We start from the raw sequence: 27596 nt of genomic DNA, 5'->3' as shown, positions 1-27596 counted from the left end.
ATTAATGAGATAATGACAAGGGTTATATCTGTTGATGTTACTCCTGATATTATAAACCCCATGTCTCCCACTCTGCATTTTAAAAGTGCTTGTATAGACACTATGAATGAGTCTTGTACAATAGCTTCTTACCTATAATGCTGTTTCTGCGTAAACAGTATTGATTCAGTGGTAAGTGTGGAAATAGCAAAGGCACAGCTGAAATCCTCTGTTCCTAGCAGTGCTCTGAAGAGAAAAATGAGACATTGCTGGGTTTTAATTCTTCTCATTATTCCCTAGAAGGAAAGTTATATTTGTGCTGCCTCTAGGCAAAGTACCATCCCACATGAACAAAAGAATGAAACTAAGATCGCATCAATTTCATCTTCCTGCTGCTACTCCTGCATAGAAGCTCTCCGCAGATGCAGAAGTCCCCGATACTGTATCTTCAGTGCTCATATGTCATAGTAAATGATTCATTAAAAATGCATAGACAGATTGATCTTAGAAGAGGGGAAAAAAGATCTGGCGTTTAAGGCGAAAGGAAAATAGAAATGAAAACCCAAAAGGTAGAAAAGAGAAACAGCCCCAAAATTCACATGAGAAAGGCATGCAAAAAGACATCTGAAAAGAAAGACGAGACAGCAACTATATTGACATTTAATATGCCTACTTGGGATAAAACTCATCCTTTTACTAGCAATGAAAGCAACAGCCCAGAGAAAGCCCAAAGCCCTTAAAGCATTTTATATCAAGAACCTCACAAAAACAGTAGGCAATTTCTGCTAAGGTCTGTACCATATTTGCAATGAACTAGCTAATTTAGTTTTTAAAAATGTCATTAAATGGGAACAAATCCCTTATGCAGCTATAGCCATATTGGTATTGTGCTTATAATGACACAACCAGTATTAAGGTGCTGCATCCATGCACAAAACTGTTTATTATTGTTTGCATACCAAAAATGAGCATATTTGGACCTCTCATCTTTGTTTCTTTTCAGGTTACATTAGGTAGGTCTGCAAAGGATGCAAGGCTGTGGTGCAGCACCAGTGGGGTTGAAAACAGACTGACTCCCATAATAATGCAGACGCTTCTGGAGTGGTATGACAGTCTGAGTGGGCTCACTGATCCTAGGTACCCAAAGTCAGCCGAATTCATATACCACTTCCCATGGCCCCTTTAGGCCTTACAACTGGGAAGGAAAAGAGCGAAAGATTTGTTTCATTTGCGATTCCTCTGGTCCTGATAAACATGTGAGTGCCACAACCAATCCTATACTACTCCTGTTTTTGTAATATTTACTGGGTGGCCAGAAGCCCTTACTCTGCTAAAGGGATCCTGCAAGCAAAAACCCACCCATGCTTTAGAATAATAAGCTACTTGAGTAAGAGACACCTGCTTACTAAGACAGCCATGCAAATTGTGGTATATAGATGACATATTTATTCTATTTTTATTAAAAATAATTGGTAAAATACAAATATGGACCATAATTTACATTCTGTCAGTAAAAAAAAAGCCAAATACCTACAATGGGAAGTATATATATATATTCACACACACACGTACAATAGCAATATTTTTAGCTATAATTTCCTACTCATGTGGCAACATGACGAGCATTTTGAAGAAGCTGAGCCAAGTGAAAACACAACCTGCAGAACAGGTCACGTTTAAATATTCTGCTATTGAAGAATATTAAAAACTACAGATTAAGTAGGAGTGTTGTAATACTTACATTAATTAACTCTTGTAAATCATTCTGAAATACTTGGATAAAAGATGGCATAAAAAGTGTTGCCACATGTCTTGATGCTTCTAGATGTGCACAATCCCATACATCTTGTTTTGCTTTTGGATGTCTCAAATCATCAAAAACATCGTCAGTGGATGAATTTAGTGTCAGTAAGCATCTGAACTCAGCAGAGAAACACCAAGGATGCCCAAATCCTGATTAAGAACTCTAGCAGACACCTCAATGTAAATAGGCTGAAATACCTACATTTCTTTTGAATCCAAGTGCTAGTGGTGCTCACCAGGTCTAGTTCCTGAACGCCTCTGTTGACCAGTGAATCAGCACAGCTCAGAGAGCTTGGCAATGTTACTCAGCCCTGACTTGGCTGTATATTCACGTATGTATGATATCTTATTCATAATATTCCTTCCAATCTGGTACCACCTAGTATTCACATCCAAAATAAACTTAAGACCATGCCATCAAGCAGTCTGAAAAGGAAGGTATCTGGAATCGCTCAACACCTATCTGGGTTAGTGAACAACATAACCAGTTTTCAGAGAACTTGGTACTTCTTGCTTATGCAAGCACAGGTATTTATAAAATACAGAAATTAAAGGCCAGCATTAAGGCCCTTATGCTTTCTCACATTGATCTAAGAGACATGTCTTCCTTTTTATTCAGAGACAAGTAATGTATTTTATCGTATCGATTTAAAAAAAAAAAGTGCAGGGAGTCTCACCAAACTCACAGAGCAGAACCGCTGTTCGTAAGGGGGATAATCTAGTGCAAAAGTGTTTTATCTTGGAGTGACAAAAAGTACGACCAATATATACCTCTTCCCCAAAAGGTGAAACTGGAAATTATTCATCCTGCTCTCTCCCTCCTCTATTCCAAACTGAGCACACGTGCTGCTTCATACTCACGTTCTGGAGCACAGACCATTTGTTCTGATCTTGCACAGTATGTAAAACAATGTAGTGTTGTGCCCGTCTCAGGAACTTCTAAAGGCTATCTCACTACAAATAAATACTGCAAGCTGCTGGTCTGCAGCAGCCAAAGGACAAACAATGATAGGAAACAGAAGTTTGTTGCGATTTGGAGGGAGGCTAAGCAAGCTGCCAGTGGCAGGAAGCGTGGCCACCACACGAGCAGAGCACCCTGTTCTTCAGGGCGACCAACACAAACATATTTAATTGCACGGGATACGTTGTGTAGGTACAACCACCTATTAACGTAGTATCTCGGCGTGACAGCGCCTGAAAGGAAGTCTCTAAAACACACTGGATGTTGCGGCAGCAGCAATTACCCTAAGGAGCATGCCCGCCATGGGGGCCACCCCACGGCCCATCTCCAGCCAGGGTTCCCTGTCGGTGGCATCTCAAGCTGGGGGAGGCAGAGGGCCGGGAAAGCAGCGTTTGGCACCATTAGTAGCAACTCAGTTTTACACCAGGTCTCACAGCGGTTTTTACGGTAGTTTAGTCTTTTCTATCACCTGAAAAGGGCCCCGATCAGGGAGAGAAGCTCCAGAACACCAAGAACAAGCCCCGAAAAGGTGAATTAATAATAACGGGGGGGTGGGACCGGGAGGCGCCAGCTCGCCTCCTCCGGCGCCGGCAGGGCCGGGCGCAGCGAGCAGGTGCCGGCGGGCGGCGCAGCCAGGCCCGTCCCTCACACCTGCCGGCCGGCACGGCGGCCTCCTCAGGGCGAGCGCCAGCAGCACCCCCGCTGCGTTACCGAGGCGAGAGACGACAGAGTCCGACTCCCACCGACCTTCGCTCTGGCAAAGCGGGCAGGACACCTCCGGGGCGGGGGCAGCGGCCGAGCGCGGAGCACCGGGACGGGCGGGCGGCGCCGGGCGAAGGCACCCAACGGCCGCGGCGCGAGGGCCGCGCCCAGGGGCGGGCGGGCAGGCGGGCGGGGGCGCGCGCGCGCGGGCACGTGTGTGCGCGCCTGCAAGGCGGCGCGCGGGCAGGTAGGGGCGGAGGGAGCGCGGCGGCGGCCGAGCTCCGCCCCTCAGGAGGAGGGAGGGGCAGAGTAGGCGGGGCCAAGCGGCGGTCGCTGGGTCGTGAGTGGGCAGGGCGGTTGTCAATCCGGGGCGGCGCGCGGCCGCCCGGCGTCGCGCGACGGGCTGCCGTGATTGTGGGAAAGGAGGGGAGGGTGGGGGAGGGGGAGGAGGAGAGGAAACAAAAACAATCGTCCGGGCGCCGCCATCTTGGGTCCGTTCTCCACGCCACACAAGTGAATGGGTAGATATGAAATTACCACAGGGGAGCAGCAACGGCAGCAGGGTACGGAGGGCTGTTCCGAGCTGCCAGCTGGACTCGGGAGACTCTAGAGACGGCTCCTGCCGCCGCCCAGAGAAAATCTCCGGGCTCGGCCTTTTCTCCTCGCCAACCCCTAAGCTGCACTCCTGGAGGGACAAAGTTGGTTTCAGCCGCGCTGCCTCCGCCGCCCGGGAGACGAGAGAGTTGCGTTCAGCAGCGGCTTCCTCGGAGCCGGGAGTGAGCCGGGGTCAGAGTTAGGGGAGAGGGTGCCGAGGGGATTCTTCCCCCCTCCACCCTCCGGCCAGGGCTCGCCTGGTGTGCTGTGTGGGAGGCACGAGGAAAAGACAGCGGGAGTCCGGCAGCCTTTTCCTTTCCACCCCTGCTATTTCTTATTCCTTTCTCCTAAAAGGAAAAAAAAAAAAGGCAAGAACTGAATTGAGGGGGGTGTGTGTGGCGGGAGGGGGGGGGGGCTGTCTCGGGTCTCCGTGTGAGCGGCAGCGGGGCGGGCGGAGGTGCGGCGAGAAAGAAATGTGTCCGTGAGGAGTTGGAGTGTGCATCAGGCAGAGGAGCCACACGCCTGCTGCGCGGGAGGAAGAGACCTGCCGCCCCTCAAACAGCTCGGAGGGAGCCGCTGCATCCTCCCCGGTGCCCGCAGCCTCGCTCGCCTCCTCGCTCCCAAAGAAGCTGAATTCTCCTAGAAGCACGGCAATCAAGGAAAGAAGGATTTGCCACAAAGAATATATCACCCTCCTCCCCAGCGGCTGGATACTGCATTTTTTTAAAATTTTTTTTCCAGTCACTCTTCTGTGTTTAAATACCAAATATAGCCTCTTGGGGGGGAGGGGATGGAAATCTCTTAGAAGAATTCGAAATCTTGCTCGGATTCCGGACTGCTGGTATTGCACGGCCCGGAAGAAGGACCGCGGAGAAGGGGAGATGTGCGGCTCTCGCTGACTAGAGATTTGCCACTTTTCGGGAAGCCCGAAGGTTGGTTTGTTATCAGACTGTTGGGTTTTTTCCCCTTTTCCTTTTCTGGGTGACGCTAAATCCCTCAGCATTATTAAAGAAAACCGAAGTGTTGCCCACGCGTAGCTGCTGGCTTTTCTTTTTCACGGTAGTTTTCATCAAGAAACGGACAAAACTTCCTCCCTTCACCCGGAGGCTTTTGAGGTTTGAAACTGAAATGGAGTTACTTTTCTCCCAAACACTACGTGTTGTATAAGGGGAGCCAGGACGAAAAACATCGTGTTTACTGATTTCGAGAGGACTCCTCGACACTCGGCACCCACGAGGGATGATGCTTCACGGAGCTTGATGTGGAAAAGCAGAGTCGGAGTGTGCTCAGAGACTTCCTCGTGTCCGGCGGCTTAATTGTTGACTTTTTTTTTAGAAGTGGATTCGTAGCATACTTTTATGAATTGAATTTTGCCACCGTTTGTACAGAAGCCAAATGACACGTGTGTTTTGAAACACGGTTCCAAATATATCCATCCCTCAACCCGGATTCTCACTAGAAAGAGCCGGAGGGAGATTGTCAGTGTCTAAAGAAATTTGATTTTACTGTTTTATGAACACTTATCTGCTGCAGAAATGTTGCTATAGATTGCTTTATAACGGTTCAGCAAGAAGGGAGATTTTCTAGCTTGCAGGACCTAAGAAACTGGATACTTAAAGTCACTTAAATGTTTTAACAGCATTGGAAAATGGGAGCTGCTACTAAGTTGGCGTTCGCTGTTTTTCTTATCTCTTGTTCTTCAGGTAAGTGAATGTTCTTGGTTTTGTCGCTTTAAATGTAAGGCTTTGGGGTCAGCACTTGAAAGGTTAAGGTAACTTTGTCGATTAGTATGAATGAGGAGAAATCTTCCCTTTTTTCAGATGACAAATGTTTGGGGACGGCAGTGACTGTAAGGGCAGAAGCTATTTTCATCGTTATTCTTAAAAATGTAGAACATGAGCATTTCAAATCGGTGCAGCGCTTGGATTTCAGATCAATTGTGTGGAACAAATGTGGAGATATAACCACCTAGTGTCACATACAGTAATCTGGCAATGCAATTATTAGTGTTTCATGGTGGTTTTTTAAATAAGAATAACCCAACTGAAATACTCGTAACTTCAGTTAGATCTCTTATTCGGGACCATTCACTGGTGAATGGCAGCCTTCGTTAATGCTTCATTAGTTTGGAATAGGTACTACTCTGAAAGCATTAGCTCGTCCTTTAATGATAGGAGGGGTGTGTGCATGTGTAGATGTATGCACAGAATTAGGCTGAAAAAGCAGGCTTTCAGTTTCTAAACAATAACTTGTAACGCTTTGTATTGTGCTGCTCAATACGTCACTGCCTTGTTGTACAAAAAAGCTACTACTTTTCTCTTCAAAACATCAGAAGTTGGGTTTCAAACGCCAGCTCTGAGTCCCGAGAAGCCACCGGGGTGTGAGGACTTCCCCACGCTTCTTTAGGAGGAAAATGGTTATGGTAGCAACCAGTGGTTGGGGGAACTGTTGGTACTTCTGCTTGAAGCTCCATCAGTTTCCAAAAAAACCCCTGTTGTGAGCTGTGTAACGGATCTAATATTTGTTTACATGGCAAGCCAGGGACTTTTTGCTTAGCTTTGAATGTGTATATACTCCTCTGTGTAGGTTTAGCTGCACTCTTAGCATTCTTGCAGGGTGTGCAAAGGTGTACTTGCTTATCAGTCTGAAAGCTGGCAGACAAGTGCTCAGCTTTTCAGTGTAACTGGTGTAAGGGAGTAATGAGATCCGTATAGCAATGCCTTTTAAAATTTCAGTGTTATAATGCACAGGATTTTGCTGAACAGGACGTTTTCTTGTGGTTGGTAAATGGATAGTCTAGTCTTATGTCTGTAGCGGTATTGATCAATTCCGTGTGAGCTAAATGTGCTGTGAAATGGCGAGCGCTGCCAGAAATAAACCAAAAAAATCCTTCTGTTTTAATCAGAGAAATAACAGAGCAGGTTAAGGATAGAGGGTTTGGGCTTTATTTTTTTTTATTAGTGTATACCATTTATTCCTCTATTGCAACAAAACCAGATTTCTTCTGACAGTTTCGTCTTGCGGTAGATGTCTTTCATCTTTTCCTAATACTTTGGTTTTAAGTTACTTAAGCAACATTCCTTTCAATTCAGGAATATTTTCTGTAGGGAAACTTTTCTTTTCCCCCCTCTCTCACTGACAGTTTCTGAAAGACTTGGTGCCATCTGCTCTTCGTCTCTATCTCTCTTCCATGTCCTTCTCTTAAAATCCTTTTGCCTAGAGCACAGAATAGAGATCGTGTTGACATTGTCTATCTTACTTACTAAAAAGAACAGTTAAACAACAAAAGCCGTCTTTTCTTTAGCATTTCCTGCTCAGGTTGTTCTTGGTAAGGCAAAATGAGCGTTTCTCTTGCCTGTGAAGATGGAATTAATCTTTGCTAAATGGGCAGGAAACTGGCTGCAGTTCGGACTGCTTCTGATGTTAATGACATTGTTTTGGTGGTTATTCCAGTATTACATATTAAGTGTTCCGGTATTTAACAATTATTAAACTATTTTCTACTCACCTAAAATTTTAGAGTATCTGCAGTCCCGGTATAGGCCTAAAAATAAATAAATTCAACAGTAAGCTTTTGTTTTTACGATCAAAACTATAAGATTATGTAAGCTTTTAGCACGAAGTACAGGTATTTTGATAAGCGATGTTTCTTCTCTTCACTGTGACTAGTTTTGGTTTAAAATCATACCTGATCAATTTATTCTAACACTGTGGTCAGAAGTTCTTTCCTTTCCAGTCTTTAGTCTGAAAAAAAGTCTCCCCAGGTCTAAAGATGTCTGGTTTGTCTTTCTCTGGTTTGCAGTCTCCAGCTACTCGTGTGTGTCTCGGGGAGTGGGGGTGTTCGTTTACTGTATTTATTAATTTATTTTTATATGCAACTATTTTCTGCAGTTGTTTACATGGCCAATTAATACTAGTGATCTTTAAATAGGTGAAAATGTTATGGGATTTTTTTTTTCTAGGTGGTGGGTGTGGAAGTGGTCTTTAGGTTGAAGGCATTTTATTTTACTATCTATAAACTGCTGTATGAAATCCTGTAAATGTACTTCAGATGGATAGGAATTTCCAGGGAATTCAATCTAATAATCTTTGCTAAGGGAGTGAAAAATATTTCCCCTTTCTGACTAAGATATTTGCAAAAGAGCATCTGTGTTGTGTTATTAGGCTTTAAAATATTTGTAGATGCTTGGATAAAAGTGGGTGTAGGTTTGCACCCTTTTGTACTAATTCAAGAGAATGAGATGAGTGCATATTAACTAAAGATGAAAAGAAAGTGCCCGGGTCAAGGTTCTCCATGTGCCCTCTAATATACTCTTTTTTTATGTAAACCTCTGTGTATTTTTGATAAAGAACAGAAGATCCTGAAGTAGTAATAAAATACTTATGAACAATTGAATATGCTTCCTGTGCCTCTCCTGTAGGTGAGGCAAGATTGTAGGTGAGCTTAAAAAAGAAAAATAGTAAATAAAATAGCTTGTTCATCAAAGAACACTTATCTTTAGATATTATCTATGTTCTCCCCTCCCCCAAGGAAGTGTGCTTCTGTGTCCTCTAGTTTTTATGATTGCTCAGTTGTACTTCATGAAATTTCAGGAGCAGAGAATGTGTATACTTTTATAGCTTTCTGTGATGTTTCAGGATATATACCCTATGCAGCTGAAAATGCAGGAGATGTTGAAGTAGTGGATTGTCTTTAACCAAAATCTTCTGTTGTGGGTGCTATAGTTTTTAACATCTCCTCGTTCCTTTTGCTACTCTTAAACTCAATGTCTCCCAAACCATCATTTCATCTCTTCTGAGCTACCTGCTCTATCTTTGGTACCTGGGCAGTCTGTCATCAAAGTAGTTCTGCAGCTATAAGTCTCTTGCAGGGGACAAGGCTCATATTTGTTAAAACTCACTTAAGCTCAATTCATGCTAAAAATCGCCTAAGCAAAAGGAAGCACATCAGAAAAGTCTTGGTCTCTTTTTTTTTTTTCCTAATACTAGATCTTTCTCAAGCCACTCAGAAGGTCTTGAGTAATTTTGCTAAAGAAAATGGCATGTCAAATATACCTTTGTAGTTGATGTAGCATTCTGCATGGGGAATGTTTTATTCTTTGATTTTTAATTTATTAATTTCCTGTCTCACATTGATTATTATCAGAAGGAATGATCTTTTGAAATCCCCCCCCCCCCCAAAAAAAAAATCTAGATAGAACTGTGCAGCCCAAGATACTGGAAGCTGGATGGTTAGGTGTTCTGAAGGAATTGAGGGGTGGGAGGTGAGACTTCTCTTTAATTTTACTAGTGTAACATTTTTTTGACTGTCCTTTACTATTAATTTGAAAAACCTGCCAAAGGTTTAGGACTATTGTTTGTGAAAGAGTCTCTGTTGGTATGTTCTTTGCAAGCAGACCATGATTGTGGTTGAACTCTAATCATTTTATCGCACAGACAGAGCAATAAAACACTTCAGACTTAGTACTGCTTTTAAAATTGTGCTCAAGATTCCTTTTGTATAAGAGTGTACACTTTTTTGTATTAAGTATGTTATTGGGCAATACCCTCGTACTTTTGATATTGCTGTTGAAAGCAGGACTTGTAAACCTACTTAATACCGTTTTAAAGCATAGATACGTTTACATAGATGTAAATGTTAGGTAGTTTACAAAACTTCATGGGTCCAGGTTGATGTTAACTTTTATTACAGATCAAAATTCTGTTACTAATTCTATGTAATCTGTTAATACTTAACAACAGTTACAAACACCAAATCTTCTGGGTTATGAAAAATAGCTGTACTTGTGCTAATGCAGTATTAGAACATGTAAGCGTAGTTCTAGTAGAACTCTGCTTGACAAATGTTTCTGGAGAGATGCTGCTGTCATGGATTTATTTGCATGTCTACCCTTAAGACAAATCTTTTCTCAAAGAAAAAGCTTAAATAAATGTGTCTTCAAATGCTGGATGCTATGTAAGTTGGTGGAGGGGAGGTGTTCTGTGTGAGGGGAAAGCTGTTTTCTGCTGTATGAGAGTGTAAGAAGATAATCACTGCTATCAGAATAATAGTTTTCAGCTGGTTTTAATGGAGAGTATTTGAATGTCACTTCTTTTTTCTCCCCCCCCCCCCCCCCCCCCCACCTTTCTGGAATTTGGGAGCAAAAGTCCTTAGGTGATGAGTTCAGATGATTTGCAAATGAGGATAGACAAATACATAATTTTTTCCCCCCCCTTTGTTTAACTACAGAGGTTTATTTTTGTTGTATCATTAGTTTTAGGTAGGGGAAAAAATAACATTAACTCCAGTGCTTTTCATTCTTACTGATCTACCTTCTCTTCCAATTCCCATAGCTTATTTCTCTTTGAAATTGGAACACAGTTCTATTTCAAATCATTGTTATGAAGTTTATATGTACAGTGTCTAGATCTCTTAAGAGATGACTCATAAAAGACGGTAGCAACGTTTTCTTTATTCACAGACAAATGTGGTGGATCCTATATGCAAAAGTGGTCTTTTGGAGACCTATATGATTCGTAGGTAAGATATAGCAAGTTCTGGGTACTTATCCTTGGAAAATTATCTGGAGAATAATCATTATAACATGGGCTGCAAAGCAATAGAGGATGACAAGGAATCTGATTGTCGAAGAGACTTCTTGGTGAAGGGGAGATGCATTTCCACTGCTTAATTAACAGAAAGCAGATTAATGCAAATGTCTGCTTTAGCTGGTTGGTAGAATACATGGTCTGTTAGCTATCTGATGTTCCTGAAAATGAGAACTCTTTAAAAAGATCAAGAAAATTACAAATTTTACAGCCAAGTTCTTGTGTGATGAAATCTTAATGTGTTTTTGTTGCCTTGGTGCTTAAAATTCAGCACATCTTATTTCCTTTTATTTCCATATGGAAATTGAAGTGTTATTGGATGCCAGTGACTTTATGTGGCATCTCTTATATTCTCTCCCCTACACTGTCTGTGTGGTGGTGGAGGGTTTTTTTTTCTTAGAAACAGTTTGTGACTACGCTGCCAAACAGCAGAGCATATTTAGGCTTAATCCCACAGAAAATGAATATTTACTGCCATATTGTTTACATTGCATATCTTTGTGGCTAAGAATCCCGAATGTACATTAGATACATCAAATACTTCAATTGTTGGTGGAAAGAAAGCAGAGAATGGTTTATCCACTGCAGTAATTATTGCTAAGGCACCATTCCTTAATACTTTCACAGTAACCTTTACAGAGAAAGGTCAACATTCATGGGTTTCTTCTGAATTTTTTAGTTAAAACTGTAACTGGAAGCAGGTAGTCTGGCTAGGAAAAAATACACAATTCACTTACTAACTGGAGGCATAAATCTTTGGTTATGTGGTTAGAGGTGTTTGAAAAACACTTGGAAATGAGAGAAGCATTTGTGGGAAGACTTACCTGTTCCTGCAGCCAGCAGGAACTGGAAGTAGCGCTAGTATTGTTGTTAGGATGGGATCTATTGAGGCTGGGCATTGGAGGTGTGAAGTACTACTTTGCACCCACCTCTAGGTAGGTGCTGTCACAAAACGCTGAATAACTTTAGATAGTTCAGTGAAAGAATGTACCTTTTTATCTTTTCTTTCTTAATTTCTGTTCCACAGTTCTCCCGAATTAATTCAATTTTCAGACTTGCAGTCAAAGAAGGATGAGCAGGATGGTAGCTTTTACCTCCGTCTTTAGAACCTTTTTTGTGATGGTCCTCCTAATGAACTGTGCTGCTGTTGCTTTCAGGCAGAAACCTTGTTATGGAGAAAATGAGCAAGTGACATACTTAAAATTGTATTGATGCCAAAAAAAGGTCCCAATGAAGGCTGTGTGACCTAAAATCTTGGTGACTTTACAATGTAGCAGTGGAAGAACAGGAATGCTTGTGTGTATTGCCAATTCAGTGTGTCATTGGTTTTTCTGAGGGTAAATTAAGTATTGCCGAATTCTAAAAACTTGCCTTGTAGAAGTACTGTTATTCTGTATTTTACTGGTATTTCTGGTTAAATTGGTGCAAGATAATCTGTGTCAATCAAGATGCAGAGTCAGTCCAAAATTGTAATTAATTTCAGTGTTACTGTTGAATTACTCACTGAGAAGGCTTATTAGTAACTATTGAACTACATTGACTTGGCCTTCATATGTCATAGAGTACCTTTAGTTGTTAAGAAGGCTACGTGTTGTTGAAGTAATTTAAATGGCTAGATATCACCTTTTGAGATTCCTTATTTTGTTAAGGTATAATTTCTATTTTTAAGGGTTTATATAAATATATGTATTTATATTATAATTTATAATTAGGTGGTAATTCACTTCAAAATGCCAAAACCAGAATGTAATTAAAAAACTGAACCCCTATATACTCTTAACTGTGGTGGGCATGTAAGAAATGCCAGAATACGTTTTTTGCTTTTATAACTCTTTTATTGCATAAGGGAAACATTGCCTGTAGTTAGTGAATTGAACCGACTGAAAGGCAAGCTACTTGGGAAGAATCAACGTTTTATAAATGCTAGATCTTGACTAAAAGGAAAAATAAGACTATTTCTCAAATTCTTTTGTTTTCTGAACTTTGAGATAGTTGTTAACTAAGCTGGAATTAAGAAAACAAGCATTGTATTTTGCATTTACAAATGGTGGGTATTGCTTTCTAACCTAATTTTGTTGGGCACCTAAATGATGTTGGGAAGATTGTACTGTCTCTGTAAGGATGAAGGCAAATGAGTTAAGTTTTACAGTTTTAATTCTTAACACTGACACAGTCTAAAGCTAATACCTGAAAGGTTACTTGACAGGTCCAATTTCATGTAAAGGTTTTGTTTTCAGAAAGTGTCTGTACAATTATTTTTAAAACTGGGAATAAGAATCTATATTGCTCAGAATGTTGTTGCTTTTCTGTAGCTTTAACTCTTTGCATCTTCCATTCCTAAATGGAACGGATTCAACGTATTGTCATTTCACTAGAGAAGAATTATATTTTATAACTGAAGTTGCAGAGTTTCTTGGGGCAGATCAACTTTTTGAAATTACTTTTTAAAAACATAGGAGCATAGATTCATTTGGATCATCAGGTGATCTTCTCCAGCATCATGCTCAAAGCAGTATTGTCCACCAAACCTCCAGGTTCTTGTCGCAGAGCTGCTGCCTAGGGGTGCTCTGCCCACAGGTGCAGGACTGCACATTGTGCCTGTTGAATTTCATGAGGTTCCTGTTGGCGCACCCCTCTGGTCTGGCTAGGTCCTCCTGAGTGACATCCCTGCCATTGAGCGCCCCACCTCTGGCATTGTCTGCAGACTCACTGAGATGCCTTACACCACCTCCTCCAGCCAGGTATGGGACAGGATGGGTCCCAATGTAGGCCCTTGGGGGACTCTGCTGGTGATACTTTGCATCCCACTATGGACGTGTTCCTTATGTGAGTGGTTCTATTCCAAACACATGCTGGCTCTATCTCAAGCTTTATTTACTACCTCACATATCTGATTTTAACTCTGTTTCTTTAGCTTGCTTCCTTTTGGTGGCTTACAAACTTGTGATTTGGAGGTTTTTTGTAACTGAAGCTGTGATAACATGACCTTATTTTTTCAGGTTCAGAGTTCTTATCTAGGTAATGCTAATCTCTAGTCTTTAAATTCTGCCTAAATGATCATAGTGATCTTTATTCTGTCAGCTGTATTTCAAATACTTGGATTTCATTATCAAGGTGTAAGTTGAAATTTAATCTGTTTTTTAAAGCTATTTTTAAATATAACCAGTCATTTTACCAAGGCTTCTAACATGAAAAACTGTTTCCTTCTAAGAATTTTGGGGAAGATCCACATAAACAGGGAAGTGGTTTAATTTTGTTGTTAAGTTAGTGTTAAGTGTATGAGACAAAATTAAACTTTGCAGTAAGTAACTGTTAATTTTAGAAACTTCTGGTAGTGTTTGTCAGTACAAGGTACAGATAGTTCTCTTTAGCTCATAGCGATTACATGAGGGAAGAGTTTTCTTTAAATATTTCCATGTTTCAGGGTTGAAAAACATTTAGACTGTGAAAGTTGTGAAAACTTAAAATTGCACACAATGGTTTGAATTACTGTACTTTTAATAATAAATTAGATTGTCTATTTTTCGTCCTTTATGAAGCTGCTTTTTATGTAGCATAGAGAAGACCACTGGTTAAATATTTGCATTTTAATTCTCTGATCTTTAATTTTGGAAAGGGTCTGTTTTGCAAGTTATCCCTAGGTATAATTGTATTTCATTAAATGTAACACAAAGCCTGTCAAAAAGGTTGTCTTAAATGGTTCTTAAAAATGTTATGGTTTGATTACATTTTGTTTAACTTCAGGTTGTGTATAACTTCATACTGTGAGGGGACAGACCCCAACAAACAAAACCTCATCTAATCTTGCCCATTTAGAGTAATAGAAATCAGTAGTGAGGTCTTAATTTGCATGTGCCATATATATACACACACTAAGAGCAAGATTTGGAACCATGAATAATTTGTGAGAAGGTTAATTAAAACCATAAGAGGGTTTTGGTCCCATTCCTGGCCCCAAGTAAATTCCACCCCTCCCCAAATAAAACAACAACCCCAGACTCAGTAGTGAGGAGTGAATTACCAATGTTCTGGAAAATGCCCTATGGAAAACAACCCCAAACATTGATGGATGACAAATAAAGTAAAATTAATTTCAGTTGGCTTTTGTCCCCTCTAAATGAGGGCACTGTTCTTCTGACAAGTTTAACTTAAATGCCTGTTTTGTCTCCCCCAAATGATGTGCAATTATCTCTGTAAAGGATTACTTTTTAAAAGATTTTTTACAATTTTCTTTTAATAGTTTAAGATAGTTGGAATGAATGCATTTGAATGCTGTTAGGACCAATGGCAACAGGTGCTCTGGAGGTTTTGTTTGAGGAAGGGAGAAATTTTTCTCCCATGCCCTACCCTGTTGTGTCATGCCCTGTGAGAGCGGAAACTTTTGTTTCCTAGCATCCCTTGATATACTAACTAATGCTTTTGAGAACGCTTGCACAGAGGCTGTATAGTAGATAATTTGCAGAAAAACCCACCAGTAATCCAGGAAGAATTATGATTGGAAGAATAATCATCTATGGCATATCCTAAGGAGAACCATTTTCTAATGACCTGTCATAATGATTCAGCCATAAAACAAATTCAGTTTTTGTTGTTTGGGTGTTTGGTTTTTTATTTTAGTCTTGAGTCTAAAGAGTGATGGGAATATGCACCAAAAGTGATGGGGTTTATATTATTCTAACAATGTGTGAGAACAGAAATGGAATAATCCTTGGATTTTATGTAATCATTGATCAGTAAAGATTAGAATTTGGTGAAACATCTTATGGTTTTGAAGGAGGATGGTGCCTGGTACAGTGGGATGAGCTTTTTAGGTGGTGATTCATAGAATCATAGGATGGTGTGGGTTGGAAGGGACCTCAAAGATCATCTAGTTCCAACCCCCCTGCTGTGGGCAGGGACACCCTCCACTAGACCACGTTGCCCAAAGCCTCATCCAACCTGGTCTTAAACACTGCCAGGGATCTGGGGGCCTCCACAACCTCTGGGCAACCTGTGCCAGGGCCTCACCACCCTCACAGGGAAGAATTTCTTTCTAACATCTAATCGAAATCGACCCTCCTTCAGCTTGAACCCATTCCCCCTTGTCCTGTCACTACACTCCCTGATAAACAGTCCCTCACCAGCTTTCCTGTAGGCCCCCTTCGGATACTGGTAAGCCGCAATTAGATCTCCCCGGAGCCGCCTTTTCTCCAGGCTGAACAATCCCAGCTCTCTCAGCCTGTCCTCATAGGAGAGGTGCTCCATCCCTCCGATCAGCTTCGTGGCCTCCTCTGGACTCTCTCCAACAGCTCGATGTCTCTCCTGTACTGGGGCCCCCAGAGCTGGGCGCAGTACTCCAGGTGGGGTCTCACAAGAGCGGAGTAGAGGGGCAGGATCCCCTCCCTCGACCTGCTGGTCACACCTCTTTTGGTGCAGCCCAGGACATGGTTGGCTTTCTGGGCTGCAAGCGCACACTGCCGGCTCCTGTGTTGAGCTTCTCATCAATCAACACCCCCCAAGTCCTTCTCCTCAGGGCTGCTTTCAATCCATTCCTCACCCAGCCTATAGCTTGATGAAGATTTTTCTAGAACTTTGCCAAAATATTTCTTATGAAATTTAATAACCCCAGAAGTCTTTCTCTGACCACTATTATAAATGTTTTGGTGTTGGAAGCTTTCAATCAAAGTGAAGATGAGGAATGGTATCTATGTAGAAAACCTATTGGCATTTTTTTACTTCAGCATAATCATCTTGGTCAAAGTATGAAGCTTGTTTCAACAAGGGATGTAGAGCACATCAACTCAGGTAGTTAAAATCTTCCCAGCTGAGTGCTAGCAGACTTCAGTATGTGAGAGGCCAATAACAAGTTCCCATTTCTTCATATGTAAGAGTAAAAAATGTCTGAATTTGCTTTCAGTAGACTTTTGGGATATTTACATGCTGACAAAGTATGTTCTAGGGGAACATCAGTTGACCATCTGAACTCTTCTCCTCACTGGCATCCTTCTAAGCCAAAGTTAGTCTAACATTTTTCTAAGAGAAGCTTGCTTGCAGCCTCAATGCTTGTTTGAGAAATCCATTATTCAAGCATGGACTGACACATTCACCATGCAGTGAGTTGTAGACTTTGATAGGAACTCTTGGAACGTTACTAATAAAATGCAAAATCCTTGTTGTGGAAAACAAACAAGTTGTGTCTAGCATGTGTCAGATTTTGCTTCATCGATGGCATCATTAGAGAGGATATTTGAATAGAAAAAGTAATTTTGGAACAGAGGTTCAGTAATGAAATAAAGTTTTAGAAGTAAGCCAACAAAGTACATGCTTTTTAATTGTTCCTTCAGTAGTTCAACCAGCTTCATAAAACAGCTAATTAGCTTCTACTTGTCCAAAAGGGTTACTTCAGTTAAATATTGTTAAATATATTGTCACCTATTGTTAAAGGTGACAGCTGATGTCTCCTTTGAGTGTAGCCATTCAGGGCAGCTTGTCCTTCAATCAAAAATGGGGGTTTTCTTCTGTCGAGAAGTCCCTGGTGTTCTCCATGAGGTAGAAAGTTAGGTATGGTAAGAAGTTAAGTCTTTCCTTTCCCAAGCATCTTTAAGTGTCATTACTTAAAAATTCTGTTGTGGGGCACTTTTAGATTCTATTTCTAGCTTTAAGCTAGCTTCTCTTTGATGTATTGTGAAGAAGATTTTACAAATTATACAGAATGAAAAATATTACATCATAGACCCCTTTCAGTGTTGGTGTCTTGTAGTACTGTCAGCTTCGATTTATGTGGGATATTTAAGAAAAACTGGTTGGAGAACTGGGAGACTGACAGTTCCTCTTCTCCGTATCCCTTTCCTCATCCACATAACCACTTCATGGCGAAGTTGCACTTCACTGTTGGTTCAGCCCTCCCTCATGGGGTGTGTCTGATGTTGTGCTGGGCTGATTGAATTTGCTAAACCAGCAAAAGTGACTTGAGAAAACAGCAAGTAGCTTTCTGCAAGAAGTATCAAATGAGGACAAGAGTTGTGTTAAAAGATGACAGGAGCAAGGAAAGAGATGGGTGGAATAAGGGCTGGCAGTGAGTCTGCATGAATTGACTTAGGAAATGAATTATCAAGGGAAAATGATGCATCAGAGTTGGTGAATAGAGCTGTTCTGTATACATATTGGGTAAGAAAGGAACAATAACAAAATTAATTACCATTTTTAATAATCTCCATCTTCAAAAAGAACTTCTCTTTTTCAGAGTGGTTCTGAGGATCTCAGTGCATGTCTGTTGTAGGATTTCTTTTTCTTCCCTTGCTTTTTAAATATCTTCATGTCACGTTATTCTCTAGGGGCCCTAGATAAAGCATTTCGAGGTAGAACAGCAGGCCACTACCTGTTGCAACGTTGCTCTAGACAACACTTTTGCTCATCCTCCATTTTGCTGGTACAGAACTAGTGTTTTTTTATATGGACGTATAAGGCTTGCATATGAGAGAGAGTGAATTTAGTGGTGAAGAGTTTACATTGTCATTATTGGCTTGAGCAGCACCCTCTTCCTTGCACTTGTGGATATTTCACAGGCAGCAGAAGGCAAAGTTCCCGTACTTATGGAGAGCATGTCAAAAACTGGTAGAGCTGCAACCTCCATCTGTGGAACCTAGTTCAAAGGAATAGGGGGAAAAAATTCACTTCTCTCTCCCAGGTTCATCCAATTACTTCCCAAGTTTAAAAATACGATTTGGAAAGACTATTTGCAACAAAATCTTGTTAGTGTCTTATTTGTGGTGCTCAAATTTTAACCACAAGTTGTCTTAGAAACTTACTCTGAGCAGGTAGGCATAACACTTTGTGCAAAAACTCTGGAAAAATTTAGATCCAGGCAGAGACTAGACAGCTCTCACAGCTCTAGAAATGATGGGGGAAGAAAGTAGAAGTCCCTTAAAATAATGAACCTCATTTGATAATGCCTGAATGTACTGAATTCTAAACACTAAGCACTGCATCAATAATCATGTTTACAGAAAATAGCTGACCTGGTGATTTTTGTATATCAGCTAAACAGCCATGTAGCAATTATGTCCAGGATCCCCATCTCCCCAGTCTGAGAGGACTCCGTCTCATAAGCATCTTCCAGTTTCCAAGGGAGCATGTAAGAACCAGGTTACCTGTCAGGAGCTTTTTGTTTTGTTACCATTACAAATATGAACGTCTCTAAGCCAGATGAGTCAGCCACTGGAACCAGGGCAGTCAGGAGTGCAGAGCTTTTACAAAGTGTCATTAAATTGACAAAAGCCATAAACCAGGGAAGTCTTCCAGACAGCAGGGCACACTTCCTGAAAGAAAAGGTGCAGCTCTCTTGACAAGTCGGGGTGAGATTGTGGTACAGCTGCTAAGCAAGTCTTTGGGGCACCTACCTAAACTCATCAGCCTTTTGTTACGCTCTAGTGTGAAGTAAGCCTCAGGCTTTGTTCAGGCATCATGTTGCTTTAACCTTCCCTGAAACCCTACATGAGGAGTACTTCTGTACTAAAATCCAAACATGGGCAGCAAAAGTGAGATGTTAGTGCCCAGTAGCAGTGTTCTGAAATTCTGAATAAAGCATCCAGAAGTCCAAATCCGCTTCAGAAGCATGGAGGAATCTCACCTTAGGTGTTATGTGAAACCTATCGTCTTTCTATTTCTTCCCAGCCATGGTCTTCTCCAGCTCAGCCCAAAACCTACCTCCCCTTTAGGGAAGAAAGAAGCTAATGTTCCAGGCCCTGGCTGCTATTTCCAGCATCCTCTTCCTTTGGCCGCTTCCAGTTAGCTATGATGTTTAAGTTGCTTTCTACTTAAGCAAAGCAGAATTTTTAAACCCTTTCTTCCCTGAGGTGATGGCTTCTGCTGAGGGCATCTAGGTTAACACAATGACTTAGTGCCACCAGAAAGTAGAGGCCTAAATCTACATGGTTTTTTGTCCACCTTCCCTCTGGTGAGACTGTTCATTCTTCTCCTGAGAGCCTAATATTCCTTTCTTATTTACCTTTGCTATTAGACCTTTCTATTCAACTCAACAAAGTCTTCACCCACCCCCCAGTCCCCAAAAAGTGTTTGTTTATTTGTTGCTGGAGGAGTTTTCTGGAATTCTAGGAACTAAAACGTCTTACGGAAAAGTCTGGAAAGTTACAGAGGAAGGACAAGATAATGGCAGTGGAAGCAGAGAGACAGGTAAAGTGCTAGTGAGACCTCTGGTGCTCTCAATCTTCATATCCTTTTCCAAGCAGATTGAGAACATTACACACAGAAAGCTTATTACCTCTTTTGTTAAACTTCAGCCAGCTTGGCACGTTGGAACAGCTTATTTGTACAAGAAGGGAGGCAGAGCCTGGGTGGGATTGATGTGGGCTGCCACAGAATTGCAGCCACAGAGAGGCTGAGGCAAATGGAAGCGAATGACTGTAAAATTCCCCAGTCAGATGATCTTCAGCCCATTGTGGAATCTAACTGGTCTGAGGCCGTCAAGAGTAATTGAAGCCTGGGCCCCCTCTTCTAGCTGCTGCGCTTGTACGCATAAAGCTTCTATGCAGAATTTCCAGTAGCTGCCTTCTACTGGAGAGTCAGCTCTTCCCTAGTATGTGCGTTCCTTAGACTACCAATTTTTATTTTTTTTAAATGGATGGCCTCAAGCCTAGGAAGGATGGACTGGATGGAGGCATCAAGTCTAGAAGTCTAACTTCAGTGGGCAGGAACTTCTGTTCATGCTCTGGGTTCCCTACTGATTTGCTTAGGGCAGCTCTCTGCTCTATAGTTAGGAGTCCCGTATTTCTCCGCTGACTGTACAGGGAACCCAGGTACCTAAGTTCATGGCATTATCGATCCTGGTATCTCTGCATAAATAATACTATAGCCAAATAACCAATGTAAGAGAAGAAACAAAGGCAGTTTGGTTGTTAACGTCCACCTTAAGTATAAAATATTACTGTCCCACCTTAACTTGGAACATTACTATTAAGTACACTCAAAATGAAGGTAGGTGTCCATCTCCTGTTGTTCAATTTTTTTTTTTTCAAGGAAGGTTTTGTTATAAGGAAGGTAGCTCCAAAAATCCTAGAATTCCCTGTATTGTCTCTAAAACACCAGTCTTGCCACTCCTGATAGGACGGAATAAACCACACTTAGGAGTGCTAAACAGAAGAGTTGAGTCGCTGTTTGGCCACTGATTTACCAAATATCTGTTGACTGTGTTGACTACCTGTAGGTAATCATTGTCTGAGGGGGGGACGGGAAGTAAACATTTTCATCTCATTTGACAAGGCTATTCTCCTGTCAGTCTTAGTGATATGACTTCTTATGTACTCGTTTAAATACTCATTGACTACTGCAGAAGAAACACCTTGAACAGGCAAGACATGAGAATTTTCCCATAAGTTTTTCTTTGCAATTGTGAAGTTTTGGCAGTGTTCTGAACTGCAGGGAGAATTTATTGCTGAATGAATTCCTCACTTGTCACAAGAGAAACACCTGTTTCTGCCTGAGTAAAAGCACTCCTCTGTCAAAGATAACATGTGGTAGTATAAGCCCTTAAACTTCTGTTTATGACTGCCCTGTCTGTGCAAGATACTCCAAATACAACTTTGGAAGTTCTCTTGAGAAAGTAAGCATTGGTGTAATGGCAATTGCTGGCTATCTTAAAGAAAATACAGCACTAGAAATCCATCATTATTCAGTCCATTACCTTAATACCTGAAGAGGCTTTATTTTACTATTAGAAATGCATTCTTTTGAATGGTGATTTTTTTTCAATAACTAGGAATAGCAAGTTACATATGAGTGCATAGATATAATTTAATCTAAACTAAATGTAAATAACTTGAAATCTGCTTAGTTGTTTTCTGTTCTTTCAGAAGTGTCCTAAGAATTTCAAACATCAGACAGGAGGATTCAGCTTTTAAGAATTGTTCTCTTTTAAATCAGGTTGGGAATTTGAAGTTAATAGCCTAGATACAAGTACTTAGCAGTAATTTCTCCATCCCAATCCACGCCAATGTGCTACCTCTGTCTGATAACCGTGGAAATGCATTAGGGTTGGTTTTTGGGGCTGAGTACCTTGATAACTTGTCTTTTCTTCCTGTTCAGTCTGCTGGCCAGCTGCTTCACATCAAATCCGGTGAAGTGATTGATGAAGGTACTTTAAACAGAAAAAGTACATTTACTGATGATGGTAATGATGGGTAATTAAACTGTAGAACACACTGTTTCGGAACATGTGGAAATAAAAAATAGTCTCGCAGATGGACAAATTCAGGGAGAATGGTTTGTTCAGAGGTGCTTAAACTTGGTCTGGATGGAACCTCTAGATCAAGTAATTTCTGATAGCTGAATACTCCTGCCAAAAGCCTTTAGTTAGGCCTACAGTTAATGTTGTCGTCTGCTTTTGAAACATTCTTCTCCAAAGGATATTTCTGATGAAAATTAGGCAAACCTGCTGGGTTTTTTTCTCTCTATGTTCTTACGCTAAGCTGGCACCTTAATACCAAAATGCTTTACAACAGTTCATGAAAGATGACTACTGTTTGAACACATTTGTTTTCTCATCTCTTCCAAACAGGGGAGAAGTTCTAGCCTCAGTGTTTGCACTTAGGAATTTTTTTTAGATACATGTCTTTGGGAGGGCAAGGTTAAAGAAGTATTCCTTGCACTTGAGATTCCCTTTCGCTTCATACCTGATCTTGTGTAACTTCTGACTCCTGCTGAGAAGGGAGTGGTCCTTCCCCTCCCTAGGACAGGCTTCCACAGCCTGTCTTGCACTGGGCCCAGCAATTGTGTGGCAGGAGGGAGGGAGTTGAATCAGCAGTTGCAATCTTGTGCAAAGTTCACTTTGCTTCCATTTACCATATGTTTTTGAAAAGTTAAACTGTAGCTTATGTTGTAGTTGTGATTCTGTAGTTGCTTATTTTGCATAGTCCTGAAAGAGTATTCTTTAGGGCATGAAGGGGATCAGAGGGTGCAAGTAAGGCAGGTTCTGAACAGTGAAGGCTGTGGTGGTAGGTTCATAGGAAGTGCTGGGTAGTTCATCTGCGTCTGTGAGTTTGTGTTATCGATCCTAGGCAAGGTTAACATCTGAATTCTCTTCAGGCTCCGCGTGACTGAAATACACAGTGTCAGCATATTCAGTATACCTGATACAATGCTGTTTGCTTTAAACTTGCTTATTCTGGGTGACGTTAGTCATAGTGGCAATGAAGACACTGCAAATGATACAGGCTGATCCAAAGTACCTGGGTTCTTTTTAAGTTGCTTTTGTGTTGAATCTTCTGCTGCTTCTTTATCATCAATGTTGCTTGAGCAAAATAGATCAAAACTAGTTTGTGTATAGTAACGCAGTCTGTGACTTGTACTTTTGATTCAAATACAGATATTTTTCCCTGGTCCTAAGAATCACGCATTTTAGAACCTGTGGTTAAAAATTCTGGTTTTTTAGGTACTTCACCTAGATCATTGATGGTCTGAAAAGATTCTTCATCCTTTGTACTGTGTGCAGCTGTTGAGGTGGATATTCAAGGAATTCTGTTACTAGCTTTGTCAAAGCCTTAGTTGACACAGGGTAGTCTAGGCTAGTCTTATTTTCCAAAATGCCATGAAACCAGAAACTTGGGATAATTACTTAGTCCATGAAGGCATACTGCTTTGCCTCTTTCTTACCTGCCTCCATGTGCAGTGGGTGGAATGCTTGTGAGGAATCTTGTGAGAAACTGGCATTGTTGTAAGCAACCATGTAACTTCTACCATGGTTTAAGGTATGGATTGGGAAGTTCTGGGGAATTTATGCTTATTAGAGAGTGACATTGATAGGCAGAATTATAACTTAGAAGATTATAAAAAACAAGTTTATGCAGCATACCTGAAAAATTGTTGTTTTCCTCTCTGATTGCAAGTGTCTGAGATTCTGATAATTTCTTAGGAGTGTTGAAGACATCTTAGCAGATAATCTGTCTGGCAGGTGCTCTCAGAAATAAACTAGTGGAGTATACCTCTGGTCATCTTTGTCCTCTTGTATTTGATAGGCAGGAGAGATTGGTACCATTGCCTCTGGGCAGAGGCAGTATGTATGGAGAATGTGTTTAAGGAACCCTGCTTGAGACTTATTGGTGTAGAACTTGGAGTTTTAATCATCAAATTTCAGACTGTTATTTTGTCAAAGCGTGAAGAGGCTTTTTAATGTAGTACAACATTCATGTTCTGGCTTTCACTGTGTTCTTGAATAAGAAGAGTAAGGTCAAAATCACATCCTGAAGTGCCTTCAGGATTTCAGGTCAAGAGATGTCATTTTCTTAATTGTTGTCTAAATTTAGAAGACAAATTAATTTCTAGTAGCAATTGCAGTACTTCCACCTGAAAGCTTTTGTTTGTGGTGGCATTTTCTTCTATCACATCCATCCCTGATTCATCCACGGACATCTGGATTTCTTTTTTCTGCTCAGAGCTGGACGAGAAATGTCAAAGCCTGAGTTCTCTTTATGTAGCCACAGTGTTATTTCTTCTACGCTATGTGGTTAATAGCAGAATAGTAATTCTTACCTTGGGAGAGAAGCTAGCTTTGCTAGGTGAATTTGCACAAAAAGTGCATCCATGAGATTCTTTTAGTGAACTGCAGTACTTTTATGTCAGGCTCCTTAGATGGAAGGGGCATGTACTCCACGTTAGATATCTGTAGACTGTTAAGAGTGTCCAAACAGCAAAGCTTGTCTTCTGAAGGGAACAGCAATTCCCATAGCAGAGAGGTTGCATAGGTCTGGGGGAAGAAGCCAGAATGACAGCCTTGAATTTGACATGGCCAAGGGAGCAGATAGCTCTAAGTTACATAGGCTGGCTGGTTGGTAGTGGTCATGGGCTGTTGGGTAGAACTACTACCAAATATGCTCGAGTTGATCCATACTTTACATAAATAGATTGCCATGCAGTTCCTGTCAAAAAGAATGAGCCTTTCCTTCATTTCAGAAACTTTCAAAGATTAAAATGTTCTTTAGATTTCTGGGGATACATATTAGTGGCATAGCCATATATTCCTTCTCACATGGGGAGGGGGGAAAGACCAGACAATAAAATTTGAAGTTTTTATAGGTGCAGTATGATAGAAAGTAAATTTTGTTTGCTAGGTGCAAACTAAAAGTAGTCTGTCTACTTTTAGTTATTCTATCAAATTTACCTAATTAAACACAGTAAAAACTTTCACAGTCAAAACCAATGCCATGTTTTTGAAGATAAACAGCTAAGCTCTGAGAGAGTTTCTGCATGATCTTTCAGTACTTCAGAATTTCCTACTCTAAATACTTTTTTAAAAAACCACTTAAAAATATCGTGGTGGAATACATCAGATAAGCAAATTGAACAATTAGCTAGAAAATAGATTGCCTCGATGTGGCACTATGGGGTGGCCCAGTTAAATAACAAAATAACACCGTGCTTTATATTCTTGTATACTCATTGCATATACCAGTCTAATCTCCTTTTGTTTCATGCTTTTTGCCACCAGCCTGCTGCCCTGGCAGCTCTGCAAAACTTTCCTGCTAACTCCGTCTTCCTGAGGTAGTGATTTTTAAACCATGTTATATTAGGATATTTCACAGAGCACTCTGTTTTCCACAGGTGTAGAAGTCTCAAAAGCTGTGCAGAATATCCCTTTGTTAAACTGCATTTTTAAGGAGGTTAAAGTTAGCATTAAAAAAAAAAGTCAACAGGACTTAAGATAGGTAATTCTCCAAATAGATTGGAGGCAAATGAATTACAGACATACTGCAGAGCTTTAGGATGCCACTGCTCCTGCATGTGCAAGAAGAACAAAACACAGGTGCTTGCCATATTCACTTCAATGAAATGTTCACTGGTGTTAGATAGTATTACTGTAGCATTGGTGAGATTATTGCTGAAAAATGTATATTTTGAAGCTTTGACTTTAAAAAAGAAGTCGACAGATTGGAAGAATTTTCTTGAAGGTCTTCCTTCTGAAATCTTTTTGTCTACAAGTCTTGTTGAGGGGCTAAGAAATCTCAATCAATATAGTTTAAGAAATGGCGTGATGGCTGGCAATTATCTACAATGAGAAGGGATTTCTGACCTCAAAGGTGTTAGAAAGTATAAATATTAAAAAATCAGTATTTTCAGTGAATCCTGATGAAGGTGAGATTACAGTGTTTATTTTTAACTGAGAAATTTCACACTGAAATTTTGAATAAGACTCATAAATTTTGAATTGGCTGCTGCATTTCATTAGATTTCCTGTGGGATGTGGGCTTGTTTAAAAAATTGTGAGCTTGATGCAAGAGTTATTGGTTGCAGTTCTTTGTTCCTATGGATTTAAAGTGTTGTAAATTCTCACAGCTATTGCCCCAGGTTTATAAGGTGGTGGATTTTTTTGTGGGTATGTCTCTCCCAGGCTCTTGTTGAAGGATAGATCATATGTAAATTTTGGCAGAAGGGAAAACTTTAATGCAAGACACTTTTAATAGAATAAATGATTGCTATTGAGTATCCAAAATTTTAAGTGAGAACTGAACAGAATAAACGAATGTGTACAAGGTGTAGATTATTTTTGTATTAAAGGATATGTATTATCACATAAAAATTCTATATGCAGATATGCACCATCTCTCCAATTCTTAATTCCCCTTAAAATTATAGGAGCAAGATAATTTTTAACACAAAAATCAGAAGGAATCTGATTATTTATATTCTCAAGTAATTTCCCAAAACTAGTTTAAGAAAACTGTGTATAGAAAATATCTTACATTTTATTACTGCCTACTGAGTTATAGTTGTAAATGCCGAAGAGCAAATCAGAACTTAATTCAATATTTAGATAATTCCCATTTTTATACCAGCAGTGCAAAAATAATTCTGTTGCTGTTCCTAGGTTTCCTTACCAATGCTTTCTTCTGTCCTTTACGTTCCCAAATCCTTTATCGAGGGAACTATGCAAGTGTATTTAAAATTACATTAGTGTATTTCAAAGTCAATATAATAGCTTTGTAATCAGTGATAAATATCTAATTTAAAGATAATTAAAATGCTTGTCATATATAAGCATATGTTTTTTTTTAAGTAAAAGTTGTTTCTGCTTGCTTAGGAGGTGATAAGATTGTAGACTAAATGTGATTAATGTGCTTTGCAGATGTTGCTTTATATGCTTAGGCTTTCAGAAGTAAAGCAGTCTAGACTGTCTGTCTGCATTCTCCTACAGCTTTGATCTTGATTAAAACTGGTTGTATTACATTTATCATCTTCCTTTCTTGAATGCCAGAAAGTATCTTAACTGGTTTTTGTATGTATATATGTTTATATAGAAAGATACTTCTTTGAGTACTGCAAAAATTACATATTTGGATACGTTCAGCAAGTAGCAAAAATTGGTATTTTTGTATGTTGAAAGTGTTAAAACTATTGTTTGACGTATTTCAGATACAGCAGATGTTACTCAAAATGTTAGTTTAAACTCACAGGGAGTGAATCAGGTTAACATTAAGTGTTCTTTTCCATCCTGTTGGATATACATCTAAAGATAGGTGGTGGGTTCTTTGATCTTCTTGCTGCAGTTGTCTGATATTAGTGATCTGTTAGTATCTGTTTCATTCTACTAAACCAAGATTTTTCTTCTGACGACCACCCTTGCAACTCAGAGTGATTGAACTGGACTGCTTCAAGTTGTGAAAAAGGGTCAAACACAGCAGTGACATGTAGAGTACCTGAATAGGATAAAATTTATCAGGGACGGGTCTGTGACCGCTATGTGGCAGAGCAAAAGATCTGAAAGCTTTGAGTTTCTCAAATCGTAGAATCCCAGACTGGTTTGGGTTGGGAGGGACCTCAAAGCCCATCCAGTGCCACCCCGGGCCATGGGCAGGGACACCCTCCACTAGCCTAGGTTGCCCAAAGCCCCATCCAACCTGGCCTTGAACACTGCCAGGGAGCCAGGGGCAGCCACAGCTTCTCTGGGCACCCTGTGCCAGGGCCTCAGCACCCTCACAGGGAA

The 27596-nt window shown here is 40.6% G+C and overlaps 1 protein-coding gene and 1 long non-coding RNA gene across 3 annotated transcripts in view; one reads left to right on the top strand and one right to left on the bottom strand.

Moving 5' to 3' along the window:
• Positions 1-3611, bottom strand: part of LOC129207964 (uncharacterized) — a 90345-nt gene extending 86734 nt beyond the window's left edge. The window contains exons 1-2 of the long non-coding RNA XR_008577634.1: positions 3491-3611; positions 133-225 (exon numbers count right to left, since the gene is read on the bottom strand). This is a non-coding gene — a long non-coding RNA (uncharacterized LOC129207964). The remainder of the gene's footprint in view (positions 1-132; positions 226-3490) is intronic.
• Positions 3612-3904: 293 nt separating this feature from the next.
• ACVR2A (activin A receptor type 2A) overlaps positions 3905-27596 on the top strand; it is a 70358-nt gene continuing 46666 nt past the window's right edge. For both annotated transcript variants that reach the window (XM_054829856.1, XM_054829855.1), the window contains exon 1: positions 3905-5742. In XM_054829856.1, coding sequence (XP_054685831.1) covers positions 5688-5742 — 55 coding nt within the window. In that variant the 5' untranslated portion in view covers positions 3905-5687. The remainder of the gene's footprint in view (positions 5743-27596) is intronic.

Source organism: Grus americana, chromosome 6 (genome assembly GCF_028858705.1).
Source record: "Grus americana isolate bGruAme1 chromosome 6, bGruAme1.mat, whole genome shotgun sequence".
Taxonomy (NCBI): domain Eukaryota; kingdom Metazoa; phylum Chordata; class Aves; order Gruiformes; family Gruidae; genus Grus; species Grus americana.
The sequence above is the reverse complement of the archived record's forward strand: the minus strand, read 5'-3'. Positions and strand labels throughout refer to the sequence as shown.